This window comes from Phodopus roborovskii, unplaced genomic scaffold, assembly GCF_943737965.1.
Source record: "Phodopus roborovskii unplaced genomic scaffold, PHOROB, whole genome shotgun sequence".
Classification (NCBI taxonomy): Eukaryota; Metazoa; Chordata; class Mammalia; order Rodentia; family Cricetidae; genus Phodopus; species Phodopus roborovskii.
Window position 1 is genome coordinate 47,815,504 of NW_026126511.1, and position 24,525 is coordinate 47,840,028.

General features: G+C 47.4%; 1 protein-coding gene and 1 long non-coding RNA gene across 2 annotated transcripts in view; both read right to left on the reverse strand.

Annotated features, from left to right (window-relative positions):
- Positions 1-1,722: 1,722 nt before the first annotated feature.
- On the reverse strand, positions 1,723-3,964 carry LOC127230288 (uncharacterized). The gene is made up of 2 exons (XR_007835170.1): positions 2,271-3,964; positions 1,723-2,216 (listed from the first exon to the last, which is right to left on the reverse strand). It is a non-coding gene; the product is annotated as an uncharacterized LOC127230288 (long non-coding RNA).
- A 117-nt stretch (positions 3,965-4,081) lies between these two features.
- Znf395 (zinc finger protein 395) overlaps positions 4,082-24,525 on the reverse strand; it is a 37,376-nt gene continuing 16,932 nt past the window's right edge. Inside the window, exons 2-10 of the mRNA XM_051195545.1 lie at positions 15,047-15,308; positions 13,478-13,683; positions 11,282-11,399; positions 8,844-9,083; positions 8,123-8,223; positions 7,120-7,420; positions 5,512-5,604; positions 4,616-4,719; positions 4,082-4,341 (exon numbers count right to left, since the gene is read on the reverse strand). Coding sequence (XP_051051502.1) covers positions 4,230-4,341; positions 4,616-4,719; positions 5,512-5,604; positions 7,120-7,420; positions 8,123-8,223; positions 8,844-9,083; positions 11,282-11,399; positions 13,478-13,683; positions 15,047-15,289 — 1,518 coding nt within the window. The 5' untranslated portion in view covers positions 15,290-15,308 and the 3' untranslated portion in view covers positions 4,082-4,229. The remainder of the gene's footprint in view (positions 4,342-4,615; positions 4,720-5,511; positions 5,605-7,119; positions 7,421-8,122; positions 8,224-8,843; positions 9,084-11,281; positions 11,400-13,477; positions 13,684-15,046; positions 15,309-24,525) is intronic.

Below are 24,525 nucleotides of genomic sequence, written 5' to 3' on the forward strand. Positions count from 1 at the left end.
ATCCTGTCAGAACCCCAAGGGCAGGCCAGTACAGATGCCTGAAAACTAACACACACTTCTTGGGGTCAAAAAGTACAAGATGAAGGGGACTTCACTGTCCAGCAATGTCAGGAAGCCTTAGAACCCAGCCCTGGAGGACTCTAGGCTCAGAAGCAGCTCTCCACTCCTCTGGCTCTCTTCTCTCTCTCTCTCAGCAGCCGCTCACTCCAGCTCCTGACTTTCCTAAACAGGATGCTTAAGGAAAAAAAAAAGATCCCAGGTCTCCTTCCTCCTTCCTGCACTCCATCCATCCCCTAAAGTGGTGCACGCTGTAATCTCAGCACTTATGAGGCAAGAGGAGACCATGCTGGGGGAGTGCAGATATTTCTTACAAGGGAAACACAACTCCCTTTGTACTCCAAACGTCCTTTGAACATTTAAACACAAACACACCCCACCACCACTTCCTGCAGCCTGGTTTCATAGGCTCTTGGGATGATTAAAGTTGAATAAGCCAATGTGTGTGTGGGGGGGGGGGAGTGCTTTCTGCTTTTAGGACCCTGACCAGAGAGGCCAACTTAACTAGCATCTGTCCACAACCTGTGAAAGCCAATGTCTCAGGAGCAGACTATACTGAGCATGTCTCGGGAGGTCCCCAACCTTCATGTGCCAGAGGCAAATGATGTTTAGGGTGGCAGAGGGAGGTGGTGCCTGAGGAAGGGACCTAGGGACCCCAGCCTCTCTGGCTTCCTATTTTCACACTGTGCCTCCACCCTTGGTATGAGTTCCCAAAATTGCCACCTGCTTGGGAGGTGATGTGTTCAGGAAGTCCCTTGCAAGAGCCAGTCTTTCAGCCTCTGAGCTTCTGTCTTTTAAAGTTAGCCTGCCTCAGGTATTTTATTATAGCTATGAAAAGCTGATGAATATATAGAATGTGATTTATTTTCTCCTAAATTTCCAGCCATTCCCCATCAAGCACAGAAACATGCCCAAAATATGTCCTCCTATGAAAATGAATGTAAGCCATAGAAAACACTCACAGCCCAGATTACAATGCCAATATTATCACCCCACCCTACCCCAGTATGTACCGTTGGCAAGATATTCGAACTCCATGTCTTACTACCCTTATCTGTTAAAGCAGCTGTTCTCAACCTGTGGGTCCTGACCCCTTTGGGGGTCACACACAAGATATTTACATTACAATTCATAACAGCAGCACAATTACAGTTATGAAGTAGCAACAAATGAATATAATTTATGGCTGGGGTCAGCACAACATGAGAAACTGTATTAAAGAGTTGCAGCATCAGGAAGGCTGAGAACCACTGCTATAAACACTCAATACGACCTCCTTGAATTTGTTTCAGGACACTGAACCTAGAACCACACGTGTGTTCTGAGCTGAAAGTGTGAGCAAATGAGTCCCCTTGCCTACAGGGTCACATGGTACCATTTGCACTAATCGTAGGGACAGTTAAGAACTCAGTACAGGCACACACTAAGTCAGACAATGTACCATTTTATTCCTTATAAAATATATTTCATATCATTGCTGTAAAAACATTACATTTCATTTCACATTTAAAAAAAATCTTAACAGTAAAAATAATACTTGGAAGACAGCGGGGCTGGGTGGGGGAAGGGTGAGATGCGCCAATAAGACAAATTCACGGATGGGATTCTTCTCCCTTATTGTTTTGCTTTAATCTTAAAAAAAAAAAAAAAAAAAAAAAAAAAAAAGTTTTGTGTTTTGGGGTTTTTTGTTGTTGTTTTTGTTTTGTTTTGGTTTTTTGCCCCTGGTAAAATCAGAACCTGGGGTGACCAGAAAGTAACATAACAGATTTCTTCCACCAAATCAGTTTCCGTATCTAATTTCACAGGGTCCTCTAAGGTGTCAAGCTATACAGTCACTATGACAAGGCAGCCATTGCTCAAAGCACTGTCAGAAGTAGCAACATTGCTTTCAGGGCCAGGTTAAAAGCCTTATCATTGATGCAAGCCTACGTTACCAGAGAGCCCTTCGGCTTTATACCTGAGACTTCGGCTGGCCTCAGACAGTACTCCTGGACTCGCACCACGGAATTGAGAACGGTACACACTCACTTGACGGTGTTCCCAACATGGTACCAAGTCTGAAGGAAACTCTGACAGCGTTCTGGATAACGGATACATGGCTAAACAGTTTCCCAAGATAATTGTTTGCAAGCTACGCCTTGCTGTTTTCAAAAGCACACCTGTGGCGCCTTCACCCAGTCAGATTCCAAACCCTGCTGTTTTCAAAAGCACACCTGTGGCGCCTTCACCCAGTCAGATTCCAAACCCACGGGGCTGGGAGGCAGGGAGATACAGAGATGACAGGAGCAGGCCTGACGGCTGGGTGTGCTCACAAGCCACCCTTGCCCTTCAAACCCAAAACCAGACCATGTGTCAGTAACCAATACAGAAGCATCAAGATGAATGGGGGGTAGGGGGAGTGTGCACAACAGTGGTCGGGAGGCCACCACCGCCAGAAGGGGGGTGCAGGACAGTGGTCGGGAGGCCACCACTGCTAGAAAAAAGGGGGAACAAACACAGATGTGGAAGCTGCGCAGACATGGAATAGAGAACTGAACAGAATTAAAACTCCCTCAGCTTTTAAGCCATCCTATTAATCCCCTTTTTTCTCTCTCACTGTTCTGGCTGGGGTGCCAATGCCATAGGAAGCCTGCTTCGAACGGAGAAAATCATTATCGTCAGTTACATCTGCAAGCTCCAAACCAAGGCTGGGACTACACTGTCGCTGCTGAAGTGCAGGCTTAGTCCACACTGGGATTAAGAAGGGGAGAGGAGAGCTCCCTGGTGGGGTCTCTACATGTCCAGAAACTCCCTCTGTGTCTCTATATTCCCCTTCCCAATCCAGTAAGATTGGAAGCCGAGCATCATGGGAAGTAAGGAGAGAAAATTAACTTGTGCTCTTAATTACCTGGGAGGTTGAAGGGGCAGGAGAGCCCAGGGTTGCCTCTGGCTGGACTGGCTCGTTATAAAATTATACCCCTACCAAAGACACTAGTGTCTCTCCCCTCCATCAGCAGCCCAGGCTACCACAATACCCTCTACCTCACACATACAATCTCTTAGGTTCTCAGATTTTCTCATAGAACTTGGTATGTTGTTTCCCATGTAATGCCCCCAATGGACCCTTAGTGGTCAAGAGGATGGTCTCCATGACAACTAATGAGTCAATGCTGCTCAGCCCCTGGAGGGGTGGCCTAGTGGTATTCCCTGAGCCTGTGACACCTGGGACTTCAGTCCAAGACAGCTGGGTCCTAGAAGTTACGTTTAGCAGGCACAGAGGTCAAGTCTGCTAGGACCTACCAGAGGCTCCCCTAGGGAAAGAAGGCTTCATCATCAAAGACTTCCACATCAGACAAGAAAACCAGACATTCTAGAGCCTGTGACACTCTGGAGGGAAGAGGCCTCAGAAAGGACTTTACTCAGTGGAGCAAAGTTTCTGTGGAGACCCTCCACGCTTCCTCTCAGAGCTAAAAGGATGCTCAGGGTAGTGTTTCAAGGCCACATTCTCAAACTAAATTCATATTAGCCTTTTGGCTCAGGATTTTGGGGGACAGGCTTTGAGAAGAAGCCACATAAAGTTTACTGGCATGCAACCCAACATCTGAGGGAACCCAGACCCGAAAGTTGCCGCGGTAAAAGGGTATCCCTCTTCCAGCCCCAGAAGCTGCTCCAACAGAAATGATATTGCATCTTACCAAGTGCAGCCTCCTGCCTCTGCCCCCTAGGCCATCCACCTGCCAGAAGGATCTCACTTTTTTTTTTTCCTAAGAAAAGGAAATTCATTTTACTCACAGTCCATTCTGGAATAGCTAAAAGATCAATGGATGCACCAGCTCAGCACAAAAATGGGCAAGGCATCCATCCTGTCCTACTTCTGATGCGTACAAACTAGTCCCCAAGAGGGTGGAAGGGCGGGGGGAAGGGGGTAATTCTTTGGTCTCTGGTTCGCTGCACTATACCCTTGGTCAATTTTGGCTCTCTCCTATTTTAGGGGGGAAAAATATCTTCCTTTTTTTTAAAAATAAAACACTCCCACAAGGGGGGAGAAAGTGTTTTTAAGTGTTAAATCTTAGCCAATGGAGCCCCAGCTGCCCACATCCACTCCGTATCTCTCCGTGTTCTGCTGATGGCTGCAGGCCTGGAGGCCTCCTGGCTGCCCGGCAGGGTGAGGAGCGGGGCTGGGCGAGGCAGGCTCAGTCCAGGAAGCGCTGGCAGGCCTTCTTCCACCGGCAGGCTGTGCACCACTGATCCCGGTGCTCTATGCCGTACACCTTGCGGCACTTCTTGGCTTCTCCGCGGGCTTTCCTGACAAGGAATGAAGTGAGGGTGGCACCATGTAATGGAAGTTAGACCCAGACAACAGCCAAGCATGAGCGGGCAAGCAAGCAGGAGCTGGGAGGGGCACAGAAGTCAGTGGCACCCACAGCCAGAGCCACAAGGAAGAGACGGCAGCTCCACCACCGCGGCCTCCGCCTGGGGACTAATCCTGGAGGCTGCAACTGGGTAGAATCAAAGTCTACATCACCAGTGCTGACAGACAGAGGGCAGAAACCCCAAGGCTAAGGATGAGATGGCTCACCTGGAGCTGCTCTGAGCCCTGGGTGGGGAGGTGACGATCAGGTGAGACTTCACTGTGGGTGGTGGCTGCTGGGGCTCACTGAAGCTGAGTGACCGGCTCCGGACCTGGGTATGAGGGTTATAAGATCAGCTATGAGCAAGAGACCACTCAGAACCACAAGGCAACTCCCCGGGCTCTGCCATGCATGCCTCTCTGAGCCCCAGAGCAGGGAACCATAGATTTTACCCCAAAAAGGAAATTCTCAATAGATGGGGTCAAGTCAGGGCCAAAGACAGGAGCCACCATTAAGGCTTTAAGGAACTCACATGGAATTACCATCCAAGGGGCAAATGGAGGCATTGTATTGCCTTAGTGACACCTTCTGTGGACTAGGTTCTGCCATGTGTGACACTTCTCTGTGGCAGACACTTGAAACTAGAGCCACCTATATGTGGTTCTAATGACTTCCAGTTTATGTCAGTTCAGAGTCAAGGGTACAAATCCATGATGGCCTGAGATTTCTGGTCCAGCTCACACAGCCTGTGGGTGCCCCTCCTATGACCATCTGTCATGCTCTCCCTTCTGACACCCACACATTCTCTCCCATCCTTTCATCTAGGCACTAGAACTCTAACAAGCACTCACAGAGCAAGGGACTGAACTGAGCCTAGCCTTGCCCAGCATATTCCTAAGGAAGAAAATTGCTTCACCCTGACTCCCCCCACACCCTCCCCCCCAGGAGCCCTTCTAGCTGCTGAGGGGAGCTGTAGCCAGACAGGACACACAGAGATGTTAATGAAGTATGGGGGGGGGGGCGGATACAGGCAATACCAGCCATGTGCTATATACCAATGACACAGACCCCCAGCCCTGGGGATGTATGCAAAAGCTTTGGGGGTACTGTAGTCCACACTCACCGGAGAGAGGGGGGAGGTGGTGGTAGGGGCAGCAGCCCAGCTGATGCTGGTGTAGATGTGGGGAGAGACAGGGATCTGGAAGGATGGCAGAGCCTGCAGAGACAAGAGTGTGTCAGCCTGTGCTCCTACTAAGGAAGCATCTGTCTCTGGATCCAGTAACTTCCCATTTGCAACAGAAGTCATATCTCTGCCTAGTCAAGAGCCTGGAAAACACCAAGACAGCTAGAGAGGTTTTCCCATAAGCATCCTCAAAGCCGTCTAACCTGTCATCAACACAGCCTCCTCCTTCCTGAGAGGCTACACTCCTACTTAGGGCTGCCTGCATGCCAGCCTCCTGTTATTCAGTGGCTGAGTTACCTATGGAGAACATGCTTCAGGCAAAAAGTCCAAAGCCTTCTGAGCCTGAGGACTATTTCCAGAAAAAAAACAGAGAACTGCCAGGCCCTTCCTCAGGAGTAGGGATACAGGCAGGGATGTCTGGCTTAGGCCTATTTCTAATGGTACAAGCCATAATGCCCAGAGGCTACAGGGTCAGCTAAGAATGAACCTTAGCCAGACACAAACTAAGTGGCCATTAATTCTAATGAGGCGAGCCCGCTTACTTTGTACTTTTGCTCACTGAAAGTACCACTGGTTTGGAGTGTTTTGTTTTGGTTTGTTTGTTTGTTTTGGCCCTTACTATGTAGTCCAAGCTGACCTTGAGTTCCCAGGTGCCGCCATTACAGGCATGCACAAGCAGACCTGGTTGGAAGCACTACTCTTTACTAACTTGCAAACTGATCAAGCCTGCTCAAGTCAAACTATAAACACAGAAAAGGTTTTAAACCAGCATACAGGAATGTGAACCTAGCTTGCAGGGTGAAGGTCACTCTAAATGACACTGCCCACCTCAACATGACAACTTTCCCAGGCCCAAGAGAATAATGGAGTTGTCTCTCTTGGGCCTGTGTCTCCCACATCTCGAGGAAATGGTACTCTGACAACTTATAATCAGTCCTAGCCAAATCCACATTGCTAACCTCAGCTCCACCATGCACTTTGTGAGAGCAGGGGTCATGTCCTAGTCTAACTGGAAGGTTTACCTAACCCAATGCTGACACCAAGTAGGTACTCAGAGCAGCACTATCCAGTGTAACACACTCCTCAGAGCTAAGGAGTTGCCTGGGAAGTCCTACATGATTCTGTTGATTCTTCTAGCCAGTCTTGAAAGTGAAAGCTCTCAGTTCACACCCTGACACATGGCTAGAGTACTTATCAGCCCTGAGTGTCACAAAATTTGTTGCTGCTGTTTTTGAGATGGGGTTTACATATAGCCCAAGCTGGCTCTAACTCCCCGTGTAGGACCCTGAACTCCTATTCCTCCTGTCTCCACCCTGACTGGGATCACAGGTTATGTGTCCCTGCCCTGGGTTTATGCTCAGGATCAACCCAAGGTTCTGCACACGCTCAGTAAGCAACTCTACCAACTGACCTACATCCAAGCCTTTCCTTTTCCTTCTCTGTGGAAATAAGATTAGCAACTCAGTCAAGGTGCTCAGAGGCCTATTGTCTAATAGCCAGTGACCACAGTGATCCCAGGCTAAGCTCCCACATATGCCTGTTCCAAACCTGGTATGCGTGGTCAGCCTGAATGTGCCAGAAGGAGCCAGGAGCTGACTTGCTGAGTGCAACTGAAGGCAGGGGAGACTCCAGGCCAGGGTGTTCTGGGCCAGAGGACTGGACTTTGGGCGGAGGCAATGAAAGAGCGGCAAGGGACGGGCTGGTCACACGGGAGGTGGGGGCTGGCTCGCTGTTGGGTGTCCCAGGGGCAGGGGGGGCAGCCACAGCCAGAGCAGATTCTTCCTTCATCTGCATCTCTGTATAGTAAAAATCTTCCTCTCTCTTGAACTGATCAGGGTCCACGGTGTCCCTGTGTGGAACAGACATTTAGCCATCATTCCTTAATGATGCTACCTTGGTTTGAAGCCTGGGGGTGGAGGGGTGGGGGGTGTTCAAGGAGAAAGATGTTGGGAAAAGTACCCAAGAGAACATCCAGGAGTGCCATCAAAAGGGATCAGAACATGCCCACCCATGGAAGTTCCTCTTCAGCACAAGGGCTCACACAATGGCAAACGTGTATGAGTACAACCTAGTCCTGGCACAGACCAAGCCCTCTTGGGAGCTGCCCCGACTATAGCACGCTCTCGAGGGCTGAGGCAGTTCACACCAGAGGTGCTGCCCTGAGGGTTCTGTACAGAGATGAGGCCCTGCCATGAGTGCCAGAGCACTGATATAGACCTAACTCCCCCACACAGGAGCACAAGTAAAACTCGGCCACTATGTCTAAGCCATAGCATCTCACCAGTGATTAAACCAAACCGTTCTCTTTCTACCCAGAACTGAAACAGCTTGCTTCCTACACCAGGTGGGAAGATCCCACAAGAGCATCAATGTTGACCACGATATAAAGAATCTCCTTGCCCCGTGAAGGCATCGCACATTCAGTGGTCAGAGAGGAGAACTGGACAGTGCCTACAGGAAGTCATTTCACCAGAAGCCTCTGGACTGCAAGTCCTGTGGAGTTAGCAGGCTGGAGGCGCCTCAGGCAAGAGTCACCAAGCACTGGACCTACCCCAGGTGGAGGGCTTTGACATGTCGCTTGATGCCCACGATTGAACGAAGAACTTTGCCACAGCTGGGCCACAGGCACTTGTACATCACCTTCACAGAGTTCTAGGGGAAAAAGAAGTCTTAGTAACCAGTGTGTGGGAACACTCTCCCAGCCTCCCTTGTCACTTGATGAGGACTTCAGCTGGCTGCCATCCTCAGCCAGACCCAAAAGAAAAAACCTCTAGGAAGAGACTCCCAGAAAGCACAGAAACATGCCCAGGAGAACCAGAGGGATGCCTTGGTGGCCACATTAAAAAAAATACATAAATAAATGAATAAATAATAGTGGCACACACTTGTGATACCACGGAATGGCAGAGACAGCAGATCCTGGACTCACTGGCTGCCCAGCCTAGCCTATTTGGTGAGCTCCAGACCACTGAAAGAGCCTATCTCAAAAGCTAAGATGGGGTGAGGTGGGAGAGGCAGATAACTCATGATAAATACCTGAGGTTGACATTTGACCTCCACATGCATGCACACACAGAAACACACACACACACACACACACACACACACACACACACACACACACACACACAAAATGAAAAGGAACCAGCCTCAGCCTAGGATTTCACAACAGGTGCAGCAGCAAAGGAAAACCAGAAACACCTGGGACCTGTGGAGTCCCTGCCCTCTGAGGATGGCTGTCCCCACATGCTCACTAGTGGTCAGTCACCTACCTTTCTCTTGCGTGGGGCTGGTTCATCCAACAGGAATGGGTCGGAATCAGTCTCAAAGCCATGATCAGTTTGGGGAGACCCGAAGGCGTCTCCCAGGTACTTGGGGCTGGCCTGAGGGTGGGGAGGCGAAGGGGTGGAGACGCCACTGCTCCCGCTCCAGTGCCCGCTGGTAGTGCTACTGCCGCTGTCTGACACGTCACCGCTCTCCTTCCATGGGTCACCACAAGCTGCACGGGGAAACTGGCCAGAGAGAGGTGAAAGAGCACTCAGGAGGCCTCGTCCCCAGCAACAAAGGGGGGGGAAGTGAGTAACTGATGACAAACATGAAAATATTATTAAAATGTAATTATTAGAGAAATTTCTTCCTGAGCTACAAGATGAGGGCTGGCGCAAACGCTATAGCAATTTGGAGCTATAATTGCTCTGCCTGGTAGACATTTTCTGCCACGGCCACATGGGTCATCGCTGACCACCACACCTACTCTCAACTATCTTTCATCGAAGATTAATAAAAAAGAATGCCATTAAAAGCTAGTTCATGCTGTACATGCTAAAAAAAGAGCCTTTCCTAGTTCCAGCCTGGCTGAGGACATACATCCACATAGCGGTAGCAACATGGGGCTAGCTACCTTCTTGATGAGTTTCCTAAAAATGCTTTTCAACCATTTTAACTTGGACAAATGCAGGAACGTCTGTGAGTGCACAGAAATGTCCTGGAACTTTCAGTGGCCACCTGCCCCCTCAAATTCAGACATCTAAGAAGGAAGAATACAAATAACAAGTGGGATTTTTATGCTTAGTTTTACTTTGATTGCTAGGCCCTTGTTCATACTAGGCAAGCACTCTAGCACTGAGTGGAACCCCAAGCCTAGATTTTTTTTTTTTTTTTTTTTTTTTGGTTTTTTTGACTGATGGGTCTATAGGCTGCTTTAGGCTCAAGCTGGACTTTGTCTTCCCTTGCCTTCAAATCCAAGCCAACTGATCACATAAGATGATCTGAAAGTCTAATATGGGGGGAACAGCAAGAGAGATAGAAAAAAACTTATGCTCCCAGCAGCCCCAGCTCCCTCTCTGGACACACATTCTCCTGACTCTAGGCTTGAAGAGACACTGCCACACCCTAAGTAATCATAGCAGACCTGAAGGCTGGGCCAACTCCAAGGTCCCACGTTTCCAAAGGAGGCTCTCTTTACTTCTAGGAGACTCTTGCTCAGAAAGGATGCTGGATAAAGAACCTCTCCCTCCCCCATATACCCCTTCTAGTTTTAAAACTCGAATCACTTGCTCTTCCTGGAAACAGAGAGTACCACAGATACACATAGAGTTCAAAACTTGGGCATAACTCAAGAAGCATCCAAAGCAACTGATCATGGACCCATGAGCATGGGCTCAAGAGGGAACGCCAGCCATGTTTTCTCCACTTCGGCTCCTTTCCTGAATCTGCTGACTCAACTTCTTTTAAACTTCTTGAGGATTTGAGTCTTCATGCACATTAAAGCAGGCTGCACTGATGGAATTCACCACTAGATGTCCCCAAGTGCAGTGACAGTCTCTGGTGGAGTAATTAAATTTGCTTTCAATCAAAGGTGAGGGACACTTGTGAAAACCACTTTCCTCTCAGTATGAGTTAGAACTAGCTCCATATTCTCCTACAAACTGTTAAATAGCTTTTAGGACTGGAAGATAAGCAATTGCTACTAAAATAACCAAAGCCACTACCAGTCTTATCAAAAGACTTATTAGTCTGCAATCCTTCTCGGATGCTGCCCTTCCAAGCACTGGTAAAGCATCTGGGGATTATAACCAGAAGAGTTCTGTTGGCTTCTATAAATCTGAAGTCACACTATTAGGGACTTTTTTTTATTACAGTGTCAGAGAGAGAGAGTATAAGTAGAGGTCAGAGGACAACCTAAGAGAGTTACTTGTTTTCTTCCACCATGTGGGCCCCAGGAACCAAACACAGGCTGCCAGGCTCAGCAACAAGCATCTTCACCCAGTCTTTTCAATGGGCAATACTATTGGTTTGTATAAAGCAACCAGATTTGAGACTTCAGCTCAAGTATTTGGCCTGCAAGCCCACACTAATTTATGAGGCTGACTTAGGCACTTTAGAAGTTGAGTATTGATAATGGGAAGCCACTAGTGAACAGGCAAGCATAGATCTGCTTTTGTGAACTAAATAATTGTTCCTGTAGGCCCTGTCCAGGCTCCTACAGAACTTGGAACTTGCTTGAGTGGTCATCTTGGCTGAGTGCCGAGTTCAATCACTGTCACAAAGCGCCAAGGTATTTCTGCTCAGATGGGGAAACTGAGCTTCTGGTTGATAGCCCTGAGAGCCTCCGGAACCCTACAGCCAAGCTGACACTGGCAATTCGAAGCTGAAAAGAGAGAGTGTCAGTTGCCAGCCTCTGCCATCCCAGGAGTCAGCCCAACCCCACTTGCTCACCAGAGAAGATGGGCTCAGCCCCAGGAGGACTCTGCACGACAGGACTGCAGGACAGAGAAGTCAGCACCATTGCAGCCATCATCTCATCCATCTCCACTGCATCCGACTTCCTGGATTCAAATGAGTAGGGAGTGTGCTTACTTTCTGGGGCCTGGCTGGTCCACAAAGCCCACAGATTATGCTACCACATCCGCTTACTTTCATGGGATCACCTTACCCTGCTGTGCTGTCCTCTCAGAGCCAATCCCACCCCCACCCCCAAGCAACCAGCTCAATGGAAAGTAAAGCAACAACCCGTGAAAAGTGATTGTTCTGGGTGTTGTTTCAATCAGCCCAGGATGAGCAGGTGGGGCCCCTGCTTAAACTGGGGGGGGGGGTGACACCTGAGACAGCACTGCTCTCCCCAAACTCTCCTTCTAACCCTACAACTTAAAATGGAACATTTTATTTGAGTGCGGAGAGAAGATTCAAAATGTTAAGATGAAGCATGGGAATAAATGATGCCCACTAATCTAAACACTAAAATTACCTCCTTCCTCTGTCTTAGATTCAAATTTAAGAGGAAACAATTACACTAATGGATTTTTCTTTCCCCTCTGCCAAAATAAACACAGCATTCTGTTAGCTTCTGAATGTAAACAGAACCCATTACATAAGCCAGTAAGCAAACAAACCAGGGTAGAATAAATAACCAGATGACACCATCTCCCACTGCTAAGCTCCATGCTTTAAACAGGCTGCCTAGAATTTTACGTGTGCTCTTTTTTCCTCGCCTTTAAATCCATACAGTTACACGATTTGGAAGTAAAATAAACACTATCTGAAATCTAAAGTATTTGAGGGAAACTAGAATATAATAAACTGCCAGTGGCTTGCCTATTTTAAAGGATTGTATTCACCCATTACTTATACACGAGGTCTACCAAACCATGCAACTGGGTTTGAGACAGAGGGACCAAAGCCATCAACACATTAAACACTACATGATTGTTGTGTTTTCACTTTCTCAAAAGAGAAAAATAAGTTCTTTGCAGGCCTTCCACTGGATACACGATCAGAGATGCTGCTCCTTTGGTCTTAAAACACTGTTCTGCTGGGCCAGCAAGATGGTGCAGTGGGTAAAAGAGCTTGCTGCCAAGGCTGACTAGCTGAGTTCAGTGCACAGAGCCCACGGAGTAGAAGAGAATTGACTCCTGAAAGTCGTCCTCTGGCGTCCACAGGGGCAGCACAGCATGCACACATAACCCATACATAATAAATGAATGTAATCTAAAAATTGTTAAGCCCACCTGGTCCATCTAGAGCCCTCATACCCACAGAAGAGGGTGGAATAGAGTTTAGCTGTTTGCATATCTTGCATGCAAAATAATCTTAGTTGGCCAAGTTTGTTTTTAACTTTCATTTGTTTATTATTATGTTTGTGCATGCTGTGTGAATGTGGAGATCAGAGGTCAGCTCTATGGAGCAGGCTCCTCTTTCCGCCTCTACGTGGGTTCCAGGCATTGAACTCAGCTTGTTGGGCTTGCACAGACATCTCTCCGCCCCAGATTTTCTTTTTAAATCTTAAAAGAACAGTATAGATAGACCATAAGATGTACACCAGGATCCCAGGCTGGCATCTTATCATTAAGCCCCAAAGCAGAATATCCATTCTTTACTCAATGGCTCTTAGCACCCAAGTGAAGAATCAGACCACCTTGCCTAGGCACAGGCTGCTGCCCACCTGTCCAGTTTTGAGCCAAGAAAGGATGGATGGCTTTACTTTTTAAAATACTATTTCAGAATCAAAAGCGTTTTACTTCTTGACAGATGACACACAAAACGATACTGAATCACGGTAAAGTTTGGGGACCCTGATTAGTTTTCATTAATGCACGGCATGACTACAGGCTTTTATGTCTATGGCTGCAGCACCAAGTAGCAATGACAGAGTATGCTTGGCCCACAAGTCTGAAATTCTCTCCACCCTGTATGGAACCCGTGCTGGCATTCAAGAAAAACGATGAGCTGAGTTTAAGCCTTCACCAACCAAATAGATATAACCACCAAGAGAGTTTTAGAGAAGAAAGGATGTTACCTAGATGTTCTTCAAATGATGCCTCTTCTGTATCTAGCTTCACGATCCCAGCAGTTAGGTGCCCAACACCCCCACACTCCTCCCACCATGTCCCAGCCCACTCCTACAAACCTCTTCGGGACATCGATGTTCCTAGACACGGGTCTGTAGGCTGTCACTTGGGATGCGGTCCCCTGCAGCTCTGCTAGCCACACCTCTTCCATTTTACAGCAAATCTGTAACTTCTGGTCCAGCAGCCGGACTGTCACCTTGTCCTCGGCCCAGCTGTGCTGCTCCACCAGGCCCTTGCACTCCTGACCCCCATACCACACACAGACCTACAGGGGGATGGTGGCCAAGGGTCAACACTCAGGCGTTCCGACACCAAAGCCCCCAGAGATCTCCGTCCCGGGTATCAGGCTATCTATCTGCTGTAGTCTGTGCTTCGATACACTCATCTTTAATTTGTGCATGCTAAGATCTGGTTACATGTTAGACACTTAATCCCCAAGACCAGTGTCAGGAAGTGGGGTCTAGTTAGTGTAAGTGAATATGTCCTGAGAACTGTTGCTCTATCAAATGGCATGTCATAACAGGAGAGAATTATCCAGAGAGTGGGGTAGGCGGGGAGAGTGTGAACTATTATAAAAGTGGGTGCAGACCCTCACTCTCCTGTCCTTCTTGTCCTCTCAGGATTCCCAGTTTCCAGAAGTTTGAGCTGGATGAAATACTGTCTGTACATTTCCCCACCTTGGGTTTTCCATTACAACAGCCTAAACAGACCAGAAGAAAGCAGGTATTCCCAGGCACCTGCTGCCCACCCAAGCACACACACGGGCTAGCCACACGGGACTAAATCTTCTACTACAGCTTCCCTACACACTGTGCACCCTACAAGATATTGAGTAGGCCAGCACCTGGGGTTTCTCTGACCCTCAAACCTACACTCATCCTTCGGTTACTCATGCCCCTGTCCTTGCCTCTGAACTGGTAAACACCTCTTACTCAATGTTTTCCTTCTGGAGAGTCCTAAGTCCCATTCTCCTCAGCATTGTACTGGAGGGAGGGGGATAGACTGCTCTCTCATCAGGGTACCTGGACTCTGGAAGGCTACCTTATCTCAGGAGGACAAAGGTCTAGGGGGCACTGAGCCTCATGGGAAGACAAAGGCCAAGTCTTCGTAGATGGATGCTGGAAAAGGCAATGGCAGGAGCCTTCTGCCATTGGACCTTGCTGCCAAGGCTGACTAGCTGAGTTCAGTGCACAGAGCCCACGGAGCTGGACCTTGTAATGAATCGGGCCTAGGTAACCATGGGCCCAGCCATGGCAAGGGGATGCAAGGAAAACAAGGACAGTCCTTATCAGATTTGGACTACACAGCCATCTGCAGTTTCTGCAATCTCTTCTCTAGCGCCTAAAGTCTAAGGTCCTTCTCCTTGTTGCCTAAGGTTGTGAAGTAAGGCAGATAAAAAGCTAGGGAGCTGAGGCCACACTGTGATCTGAGGTTCTGAGCATCCCACAATGCCTGGCCACTCTCTCCTCCACATGACAGTCAAGAATATGCCCTGGTCTGAAAGGACAGTACATCTTCTGCCCAGAGCCCCAGTTTATAGGACTTCCAGGCTACCACTTAGGAAGCCCTAGTCTCCCAATCCCAACACTCAAGAGACAGGGTGCCCGTCCGTGTTAGGATCAACCTACCTTCTGTCCAGGCTGAAAGGCCACCTTTGGGTGGCCTGAGGTACCCAGAGCCTTGAGGAGTTCCTTGGGCTGCTCCTGGCACACAGGGTCCTTAGAGGTGTGTGAAGGCTGGGGCGTGGCTCCTTCAGGCACTTCTATCTGTGGCTCCAAAGGCAGGCTGGCCCCCAGTGGCACCTCAGAGGCACTCGGTCCCAATACCCGGGCTCCCAAGAGGGAGCGCTTACCAAGGCGTCGGGACAGCATGCTGGATACTCTGCTTCCTCTGCGGAGGAAACAAAAGTGGCAGTGAGTATGAGTGAACTCTCTCTCCCTATCTCTCTCCCTCTCTCTCTCTCTCTCTCTCTCTCTCTCTCTCTCACACACACACACACACACACACACACACACATTAATTTCTGTGCATATGTGCCCCAGCACATGTGAAAATCAGAGAACAATTTGCTGAAGTCAGTTCTCTCTCTACCATGTGGTTTGCAAAGGTAAACTCAGGACATGGGCTTGCAGGCAAGCTTCATTACCTGCTGAACCATCCTGCCAGCTCTATCTTTTCTTTATTAAAAAAAAAAATACAAAAAATTAATACCTATTCCTAGGAGGTCATGTAAAAAATCACTGATGAACTCAAAGTAAAGCCACTTGTGAACCTGAATCCCAAAGACACCCACTCCCCCCTTGCTCCTGTTTCCTTATTTTTATTTTGTTTTTTAAGACTCCTGTTTCACACAGCTTAGGTGGAAACTTCCTATGCAGCTGAGGGTGACCTTGAATTTCTGATTCTCCTGCCCCCACCTCAAGTATTCATCACCACCATGCCCATCTTCTGTGGTGCTCCAGACAAACCGCAAGCTCCATGCACACTAGGCAAGCGCTTTACCAACTGAGCCACATCCCCAGCCTCACACACACACACACACACACACACACACACACACACACACACACTTTTTTTTGTTTATTTATTTTTAATTTTAAAGCATCCTGCTCCTTCTATAACTGCACTGGTATACTCTGTTCTCCCTGTTTTTGTTTTATTGTTGAGACAAATTCTTGCTAGGTACCTATGGCTGGTCTGGAACTTACTATACAAGTCAGTAAGCTGGCCTTGACCTGTGGCAATCCTCCTGCCTGCATCCACAAGGACAAGCCACTTCACCTAGCATTGGTTTTCACTTAATATAACAGCTCAGTTTTGCCTACATCATTGAGCGCTGATCTATAGAAACAGCCACCAGTACTTTCTAGGCAGGTGTAATGCTGCTGGTTTAACAAATTCCCCCATTACTTCCCAGAAGGCCAAGTCCCGTGTTTTGCTGTCTCAGCTACTCTACCTTCATCAGGCATCCCCTGAGCCAAGCCCCCGCCCCAACACTCCTCACCCCCCACCCCTCCACACACCCCCGCATACATAGCCACTATTGCTTCCTTAGTGAGGCTCCTTCTCTTGATATTGCCACATCAACACTGAGGGCTTTTGTTAGATACACAGACTCCCAAGCTCTTCAATGCTGCAGACAACTTTGGAAACCCACCATGAAACTAACACCACCACACCTGGAGAGGTAGCTCAGTGGTTAACAGCACTGGCTTCTCTTTCAGAAGACCATCCTGGTTCCAGTATCCATGTGGTTGCTCACAACCATAACTCCAGTTCTAGGGAATCTGATACCCCATTTCTGGTCTCTGCCAGCACCAAACAGTGCACAGGCAGACAGCCATACATGCAAGCAAAGCACTTGTATGCACAAAGTAAAAAGAAAAAAGAAAAAAAAAAACTTTATCATCAACTAGATGAACAAAGACCAGCCTCTGCCAACTCACACAGCCTCCTCCTCCCAGCCGCCCTGAGCCTCTCAACCCCTCTGGGTCTTCACCTATACGTCTGGTCTCTGCCCTTCAAGGTCTGTTTGTCCATTCAGTTCATACCCAGCTGGAGAACAGCTGGGCATGAAGCACATTCCAGGTGTGGTGCGGCTGGGATGGGCATCGAAACTCCAGTGTTTTCAGAACTTTGATTCTAGCTGCTGCTTCCCCAGCCCAGGGCACCACCAGACTAATTGGACACAGGCTGAATGTCTCAAAAAGATGTTCCAGAACATCCCTCCTCCTCCTCTTCCTCCCTTTCCCTTTCCTTCCCAGTCCACAACCAGAAGCCTATCAGGGCCATCGAGATAACTCAGTGAATAAAGTCACTTTCTGCCTAGGCTGATGACCTGAGTTCAATCCGAAGGACGCACATGGTAGAACTGATGCCTCTGACCTACACACACACACACACACACACACACACACACACAGTAGTGAACTGTGTCTCCTAGTGCTAAATGCCCTTTAAATACTTGTTAACATCAACTGTCTGTGAACAGGTCTGTAAGCCTTTATTTTCTGCCCTGGCAAAAAGTACCTCAGGGTTATTTATCTGGGTCCTGTGTCACAGCCTCACCCCAGACATCCTTGCTTCTTTTCCCAACTAGCCAGGCAAGTTCTACTAGCAACCAAGACAGAAAAACATAGCTATAAAAGAGGCCTCCGAAAGAGTGAGAGAGCCAGAGGGGATGGAGGAAACCAAGGAGACAAGGTCCTCTAAATCAACAGGATCAATGCTCGTAAGTGCTCACAGGGCCTGAGGCAGCATGCACAGGGCCTGCACGGTCTGCAACAGGTGCTCTGCACGTCCTTTACGGCTTCCCGTTTAGTGTTTTTCATAGAATTCTAGAATGTTCGATCAAGTGGGTCTCTGACTCTTATGCCTTCTCTTGGGCTCTTTCCTTCCCTTGGTGTATCTATCACAATTTCAATGTGATAGATTCTGTTGTATCTTATACTTTATTTTGTCTAAAATGAATGAATGAATGAATGAATGAATGAATGAATGAATGAATGAAAGAAAACTTAGCCACTAGGGTAAAGGCTAACAACTGAACTATACCTGCTAGAAGAGGGAAAATTAGTTTTCTCCAATGGAGTGACTGTATATCAACTACTCCAGAGCAGCCTCATGTTCAAGGGCAGTCAACCAACATAAAATGGACTCAAGTTTGTTTGTTTCTTTTTGTTGTTTTGGCTTTTTATGCCTTTATTTGGATGGTTTTGCTTTGGGTTTTTTGTTTTCTTCTTTTTCTGATGTTTTGCTTCCTTGGTTTGGAGGAGTGGTTATTTATTTTAGAAAGACTTTAAGTTGGAAAGACTTTAAGTTGGATGGGTCAGGAGGGGAGGGGAGGCTGGAAGGACTTGGAGGAGGTAAAACATTTCAACTTAAAAATTGTTTTCAATGATAAAAATATAATAGAAAAGAAGACTAACAACAAAACAATAACTTTCAAAAAGTGGCAGGCGGGCCGTGGTGTTGCGCGCCTTTAATCCCAGCACTCAGGAGGCAAAAGCAGGCAGATATGTGAGTTTGAGGCCAACCTGGTCTACAGAGAGTTCCAGGCCAGCCAGGACTACATTGAGAAACCCTGTCACTGGGAGGAGAAAAAAAAAAAAAAGATGAAAGAAGAGGGGAAAAGTGGCAAGCACTGAGCAAAGTAGAAAGGCTGGTTCTGGAAGCCACCACCCAAAGGCTGTAATCTGATATCTTGGCAACTCATCCAGAAGCCCCCCCCCCCCCCCGGAAACAAAGCAAAGATGTGGCAGGCAGAGTCCCCAGGTTAGGTGGCTGTTGCCTTCACATTCTCACATTGGAGTCACTCTTTGTGACTACAATTTAAAAAAAAAAATGCATCCCAGATAAATGGCTTTTAAACTGGAGCCACTGGACCAGCTATGTAGCTAAGCATAGAGGGTATACCTGGTGTAAGAGAGGCCCTGGGTTCAATCCCAGACTCAGGAAAGAACGGAGCAAGAGTGAAGGGGAGCTAGAGTGTAATACCACTTACGGACAACAGGTGGAAGCACTAACACAAAGAAACCGCCAGCCCTTGGGGAAAAAAAAAAAAAAAACAGGAGGCACCAGCTCCCCCCCCCCCCTTTCCTGAGGCGGAAGTTTGGGGTTTCTAGTACTGAAAATGAAGACAGGGGTGTTTCCAAACCTCCTCGTTCCCAGTCTTCAGAAAGAACCTGAGATGTTTGGGCAACAAACTCTGATGATGTTTTTGGAAGCCCGTCTTCTTTTTAAAAGAATGCTCTTCTGTTGGTTGGTAAGCCTGCACCTTCCAGAAGCTGGAGGGATCTGCACAAATAGGCAACTGGCCTGCTTCTGGCTTGCTTCCACAGGCTGGATGCTTTCTCCAAAGATCCACTCAAAAACACACATTATGCTGCCAGGATTCAGAAGTAATGAGGCACTAACAACGGAAGTTGGCTGGAAAGACGGGTAGAGGGTCAAGGTCACACCTACTCTGGGGGGTGCTAGCTGGTCACCCGGCATGGAGGATCTCACCCTTCCTCCTAGCGTGCATGCACCCCCTCCCACTGACCTCTTTTAGGCCCCTCTTCCCCAACCTCTGCATCTATCTACTGCTCCCTGAATGCTTTACTAAAAGCTACTGATGGTCCCTGAACCAGCCATCCTTCGATTTGCCCTGTGGTTCTGTGGCAGCAGAGAAAAATGAAGAAACCTGCATTATAGAGAATCATGTGACCAAATGCTACTTTCTGGTTTTACATTCTCCACTAGCAGAATTCCTGCCGGGGAATAAACTCATGCCAAAGTGTTCTCAGAACTTCAGTACGGGGGAATTTGGAACCCCAAGTGCTGTCGCCAATAAGAAAGGGATGGCTTATGTACTTTGGCCAATATCTGGAGAAGGTTAGCACTTGTCCTTTAACAAAGACATCTGCCATGTGTTACATAACTGGACCTGACAGAACAATAAAACAAACTCTATGGTTCAGAGTCCAAAATTGCCATTCATCACCCGATGGCTGCAAGTGCACAGAGCTGCACACAATGGCTGCGCCTCTCACTACCCAGGCGCATTGAGGCACGCCATGACATCACCTACCCAAACTTCTGGGACACAGGTCACAAGCCAGTGATTTATTTCACAACTCATGGGACTTTTGTCAGAGTTGAGGAGGGTGCAGTTAGGAGCAAGGCTCCTAATTGCAAAAGGTCTGGTGTCCGCTACATCGTCACTGCTGATGAGTAAGTCAACGTGAAGGTAGGAAGCTTTTGTGTCTTTACAGATCTGACAACCAGCACACATACAGGAACCTGAGTGTTTAGTCCTTAATATCTCGTGTGTTGTCTTCATCCTTTACTAGAGAACTACCAGGGGTTTTGCTCTTTTTTTTCCTTTAAATCTTTAATGTTTTAATTAGAGTTGTTTTTCATTGTTATATTCTAAATTCAACCAGAGGACAAAGGTTATCAGGAAACCAAGTCTCTTACTTTCAGCAGCTCTCCACGGGGATCTATTTCCAATAATGACTGCCTAGTTTCTCTGCTGATAGGTGCTGAGCACACCTGTGTGTTACAGTGATTATGAGCAAACACATTCAGGATCATTCCGGTTCACAGGCCACCCCTTCCCCTTCACCACATCCCATCGCCTTTGGAGGAAAACGAAACAAAGCTCACCATGCTTAGCCTTTTTCTTCACAGAGAAAGAAGAAAACCCTACCTGGTTTCAGTTAGAAACCCCAGTGAAGAGGCTGGAGAGAAGGCTCAGCAGTCAAGAGCATGAACTGTTTTCACACAAGACCCAAGTTTGGCTCCAGGACCCATGTCAGGTGACACAAACCGCCCCGCAACTCCAGTTTCAGGAGAATTAACAGCATCTTCTGGCCTCTTTGGACAGCTGCACTCACGTGTACATACAGAGCCATACACACTTAATTAGAAACAACAAAAATAAATCTAAAAAAAAAAAACCTAAATCCCAGTAAGAGTATCCAAGGCCCTCACCCAAGCCTCTGATCTCAGACAGTCACCAAGTTCTTTTCTGTGTGTACATGTGTGTATATACTGTGGGGACAAGTATCGGTCAGAGGGTAACCTTGGGTGTCAGTCCTCACCAACCACCTGTGTACACAGGTTAGCTGGCCTGCAAGCATCCGCTGTTTCACAGGCCATCTCACTGGCCTCTTTGGACAGCTGCACTCACAGGTACACACATAATTAGAAATAAATATAAATCTTAAAAAAAGAAAAGAAACTAAATCCCAGTGAGGGCATCCAAGGCCAAGGATCACTGGGGTTACAAATGTGGGCTACTGTGTTCAGCCTGACTTTGGTTCTTGGGACTTGAATACATGCTCGTACACAGAGCACTTTCTAGCCATCTCCCTATCTCCTATGTATCATTTATTATAGGGTGATGGCATATATATTTAAGATTGCCAAACTACAATCTCCATAGAGCACTGAACATATTTGTATCCATTTGGTATTCTAAATGCACTAGCCAATGAGTGGGTAGAGGTGCTTGCCTCCAAGCCAAACCACCCGCATTTGATCCCCTGGACCCACATGGCAGAAGGAGTGAACCAACTCCTACAAGTTGTCCTCTGACCTGGACACATGTATTATGACATGCACACCCACACCTGAAAGTTAAATAGATAACATGTAATTTTTAAAATTTCAAATCAGCTGTCCAGACAGTAAAAAATTGGGTTCTCAGGGTATTCTAATTGTCTTTTTCTGAAGGAGAGAAAAAATAAGTTACACTGTATCAGAGTCCAGAGGCCCATAATTTGGATAACCAGTGAAATTTAAATAAGGTCAACCAACCAGGAATTGGGGCTGGAACCCTCTCTGAAGCATCCCAGTAACAGCATGCAGCTTCTTGCTATTGTGGTAATAGGTGTAATGGGATAATGGAAGGGAAGAATAATGGTCTCAAATAGCAGACATTTTCATATTCCAGCGGATGGGCCAGAAGCAGGTCATTTGATCTGGTTTCCAGCAAATAATAAATGAACCTGTTCAACAAATATGCCTGTGGGTCTCTCGGCCCGGCTGTCATTCAACAGGGTGACAGAGGCAGTCCTGTTTGCCTACAGAAGGCTACAGCAGGAAAGGAAGCAGTTAGCAGCTCTCCCAGCAACATACTCTCCTTCCCCTCACACCTACCTCCTCCTTCTCCCTCTTTCAGAAACACAGCACCCTTTGTTCCTAACCATCCTGCTTGCTCAACTCTATCAAACAGGACAATGCCTAAGCATAGCACCTGGCACCCGGTGAGGGATCTCATCTCACAACCTCAAACACAGTGGGTGAACTCTCGAGGTGCCACAAGGTAGAAAATTCCATACAAGACCTCATATGACAGCTCACATCGAAAACACAGGCACATTAAAAACAGTGTGCACGGAGCTCCAGAGACTTCTTGGCAGCAAAGAGCACTTGCTGATCTTAAGGATCAGGTTCATTCAGTCCCCAGCACCCACAAGGCAATTCGCAACCATCTGTAATTCCAAGTTCAGGGATCCAACACCCTCTTCAGGCTTCAGAGGGTACTAGTCATACATGTGATGCATTCATACATGTAAACATACATGCATACATACATACAAACATAGGAATAAATAAATAAGTAAAATTACCTTCAGAGTATGAGACTAAGGTGGGATGCAAATGACTTCTGTGTTTGGACGTGGATTCCCTATTCGGGATATGTTATTATACATTTGCAGATATTTCCACTTTGGGCACAGGGTGTAAGATCTAATACACGTTTGTTCCCAGGCACTTCTGTTGAGAAATACTCAAACTGCAGCAATGGGACTACAGAGCCTCTTGCAGACTGTATTTTGCTGTCAATCCAGGTTTGTTATTGTAAACAAGGCTTCCCAGGGTCCCAGACTCAAGAATAGTTAGTTTGGGGCCTGGAAATATGGCTTAGCGGTTAAGAGCACTTTCTCTAGCAGAGGATCCGGACTGGATTCCCAGAAGCCACATGGCAACTCACAACCATCCATAATTTGAATTTTAGATCATTTGATGCCCTCTGCTGGCCTCCTTGGACATTGCATACAAGTGATACATAAAATAGATTTTAAAATGAAACAAAAAATACTTCTAAAGAAAGACCTACTATTTCCTCTGACACGCAGACATCAAAGCAAGGCAGAGGGCTATAGAGATGGTCCAACTGTTAAGAGCATTTGCTGCTCTTGCAGAGGATCTAGGTTCAAATCTCAGCACCCACATGGCAGCTCAGGACCCCAATTCAAAGGGTTCTGGTACCTTCTTATGTCTTCTGTGGGCACTGCACACATGCAGTACACATACATACATACATACATACATACATACATACATACATGTAAAACACTCATACACGTTCATAAAAAAAGTAAAGCAGTCTTGCTTTGTTTTTCAGATGTAGATGTTTGAGTGTTTTAGATGTGTACCACATAGGTGCCCAGTTCCTACAGAAATCAGAAGAGAGCATCAGAGCCCTAGAACTGGAGTTTCAGGAAGTTGTAAGCTGCCATATGGATGCTGAAACTGAACCTGGGTTCTCTACAAGAGCAACAAGTGCTCTTAATCACCTCTGTGACCTTCCAAGGCAGGGTCTTAAACAGCACTCAAACTCAGTTCTAAGACTATTTTCACAAAAGCAGGCACTGAGGCAGGTCTTGTGGTACAGGGTTGTGGTCCCAGCTAATTGGAGAGTTGATGCAAGAGGATCACAAGTTCAAGGCCTGCCTAGACTGCAGAGTAAGTTCAAGGTAAGCCTGGGAATTTAGTGAGACTCAGTCTCAAAATTTTAAAAAAGCTGCAAAGGTTGGGATACCCAGCAGTAGAGTACTTGCCTAGCATGCACCAAGCATGCCCTGGCTTCAGTTCCTAGCTTGGTAAACATGTGCAAAACATACGGGTGGGGGAGGGCGGCATATGAGGACAACACAGGAGTGCACACCTGCAATTCCTATAGTCCCATGTCCTGGGGAAGACTGGAGCACAAGGCTCATCGGAACCTAGGAGGCCATGGGCAACATAGTAAGACCTGCTTCAAACAGCAAATACATAAAAAAAAAACCAGAGAGGGAATGGTGTGGTTAAACCTGATTGAAACTGGCCTGAAACTCCTGTGTGAGCCTCCCTGAAGGAGGCAGGGAGATAAAGGAGCGCTGACTTGGCATTCTCCCGGAGCCAGGTCTCACAGGAGGGAGCTGGCAGCCAGTTTCCCCTGGGGAGACAGGCCCCAGACACCCACCCTGGCGTCAAGGTAAGTCTGGGAGCCTGGCACTGGAGCTCAAGGAATGGAGGAGGAACACTCAGGTGACTCCTTGTCTACTCTCAATGGAGCAGACTTTTGGGGGATGCTTTACCTTTCTGACCCCCTACCCGACCCCAATAACTCAACAAAATACAGAGGATGGCTCAGGGGTAAAGGTGCCTGTGGCCAAGCATGATAACCTGAATTCGGTCACTGGAAACCACATGACAGAAAGCTAAATAAAACTAACTCCTGCAGGCTGTCCTCTGACCAAACTCCACATGGACACACACACAATAAGTAAACGTAAAACAACTCTTTTATTAATTTGTAAAATAATTATTGATGTGGAAAGACAATAGCACC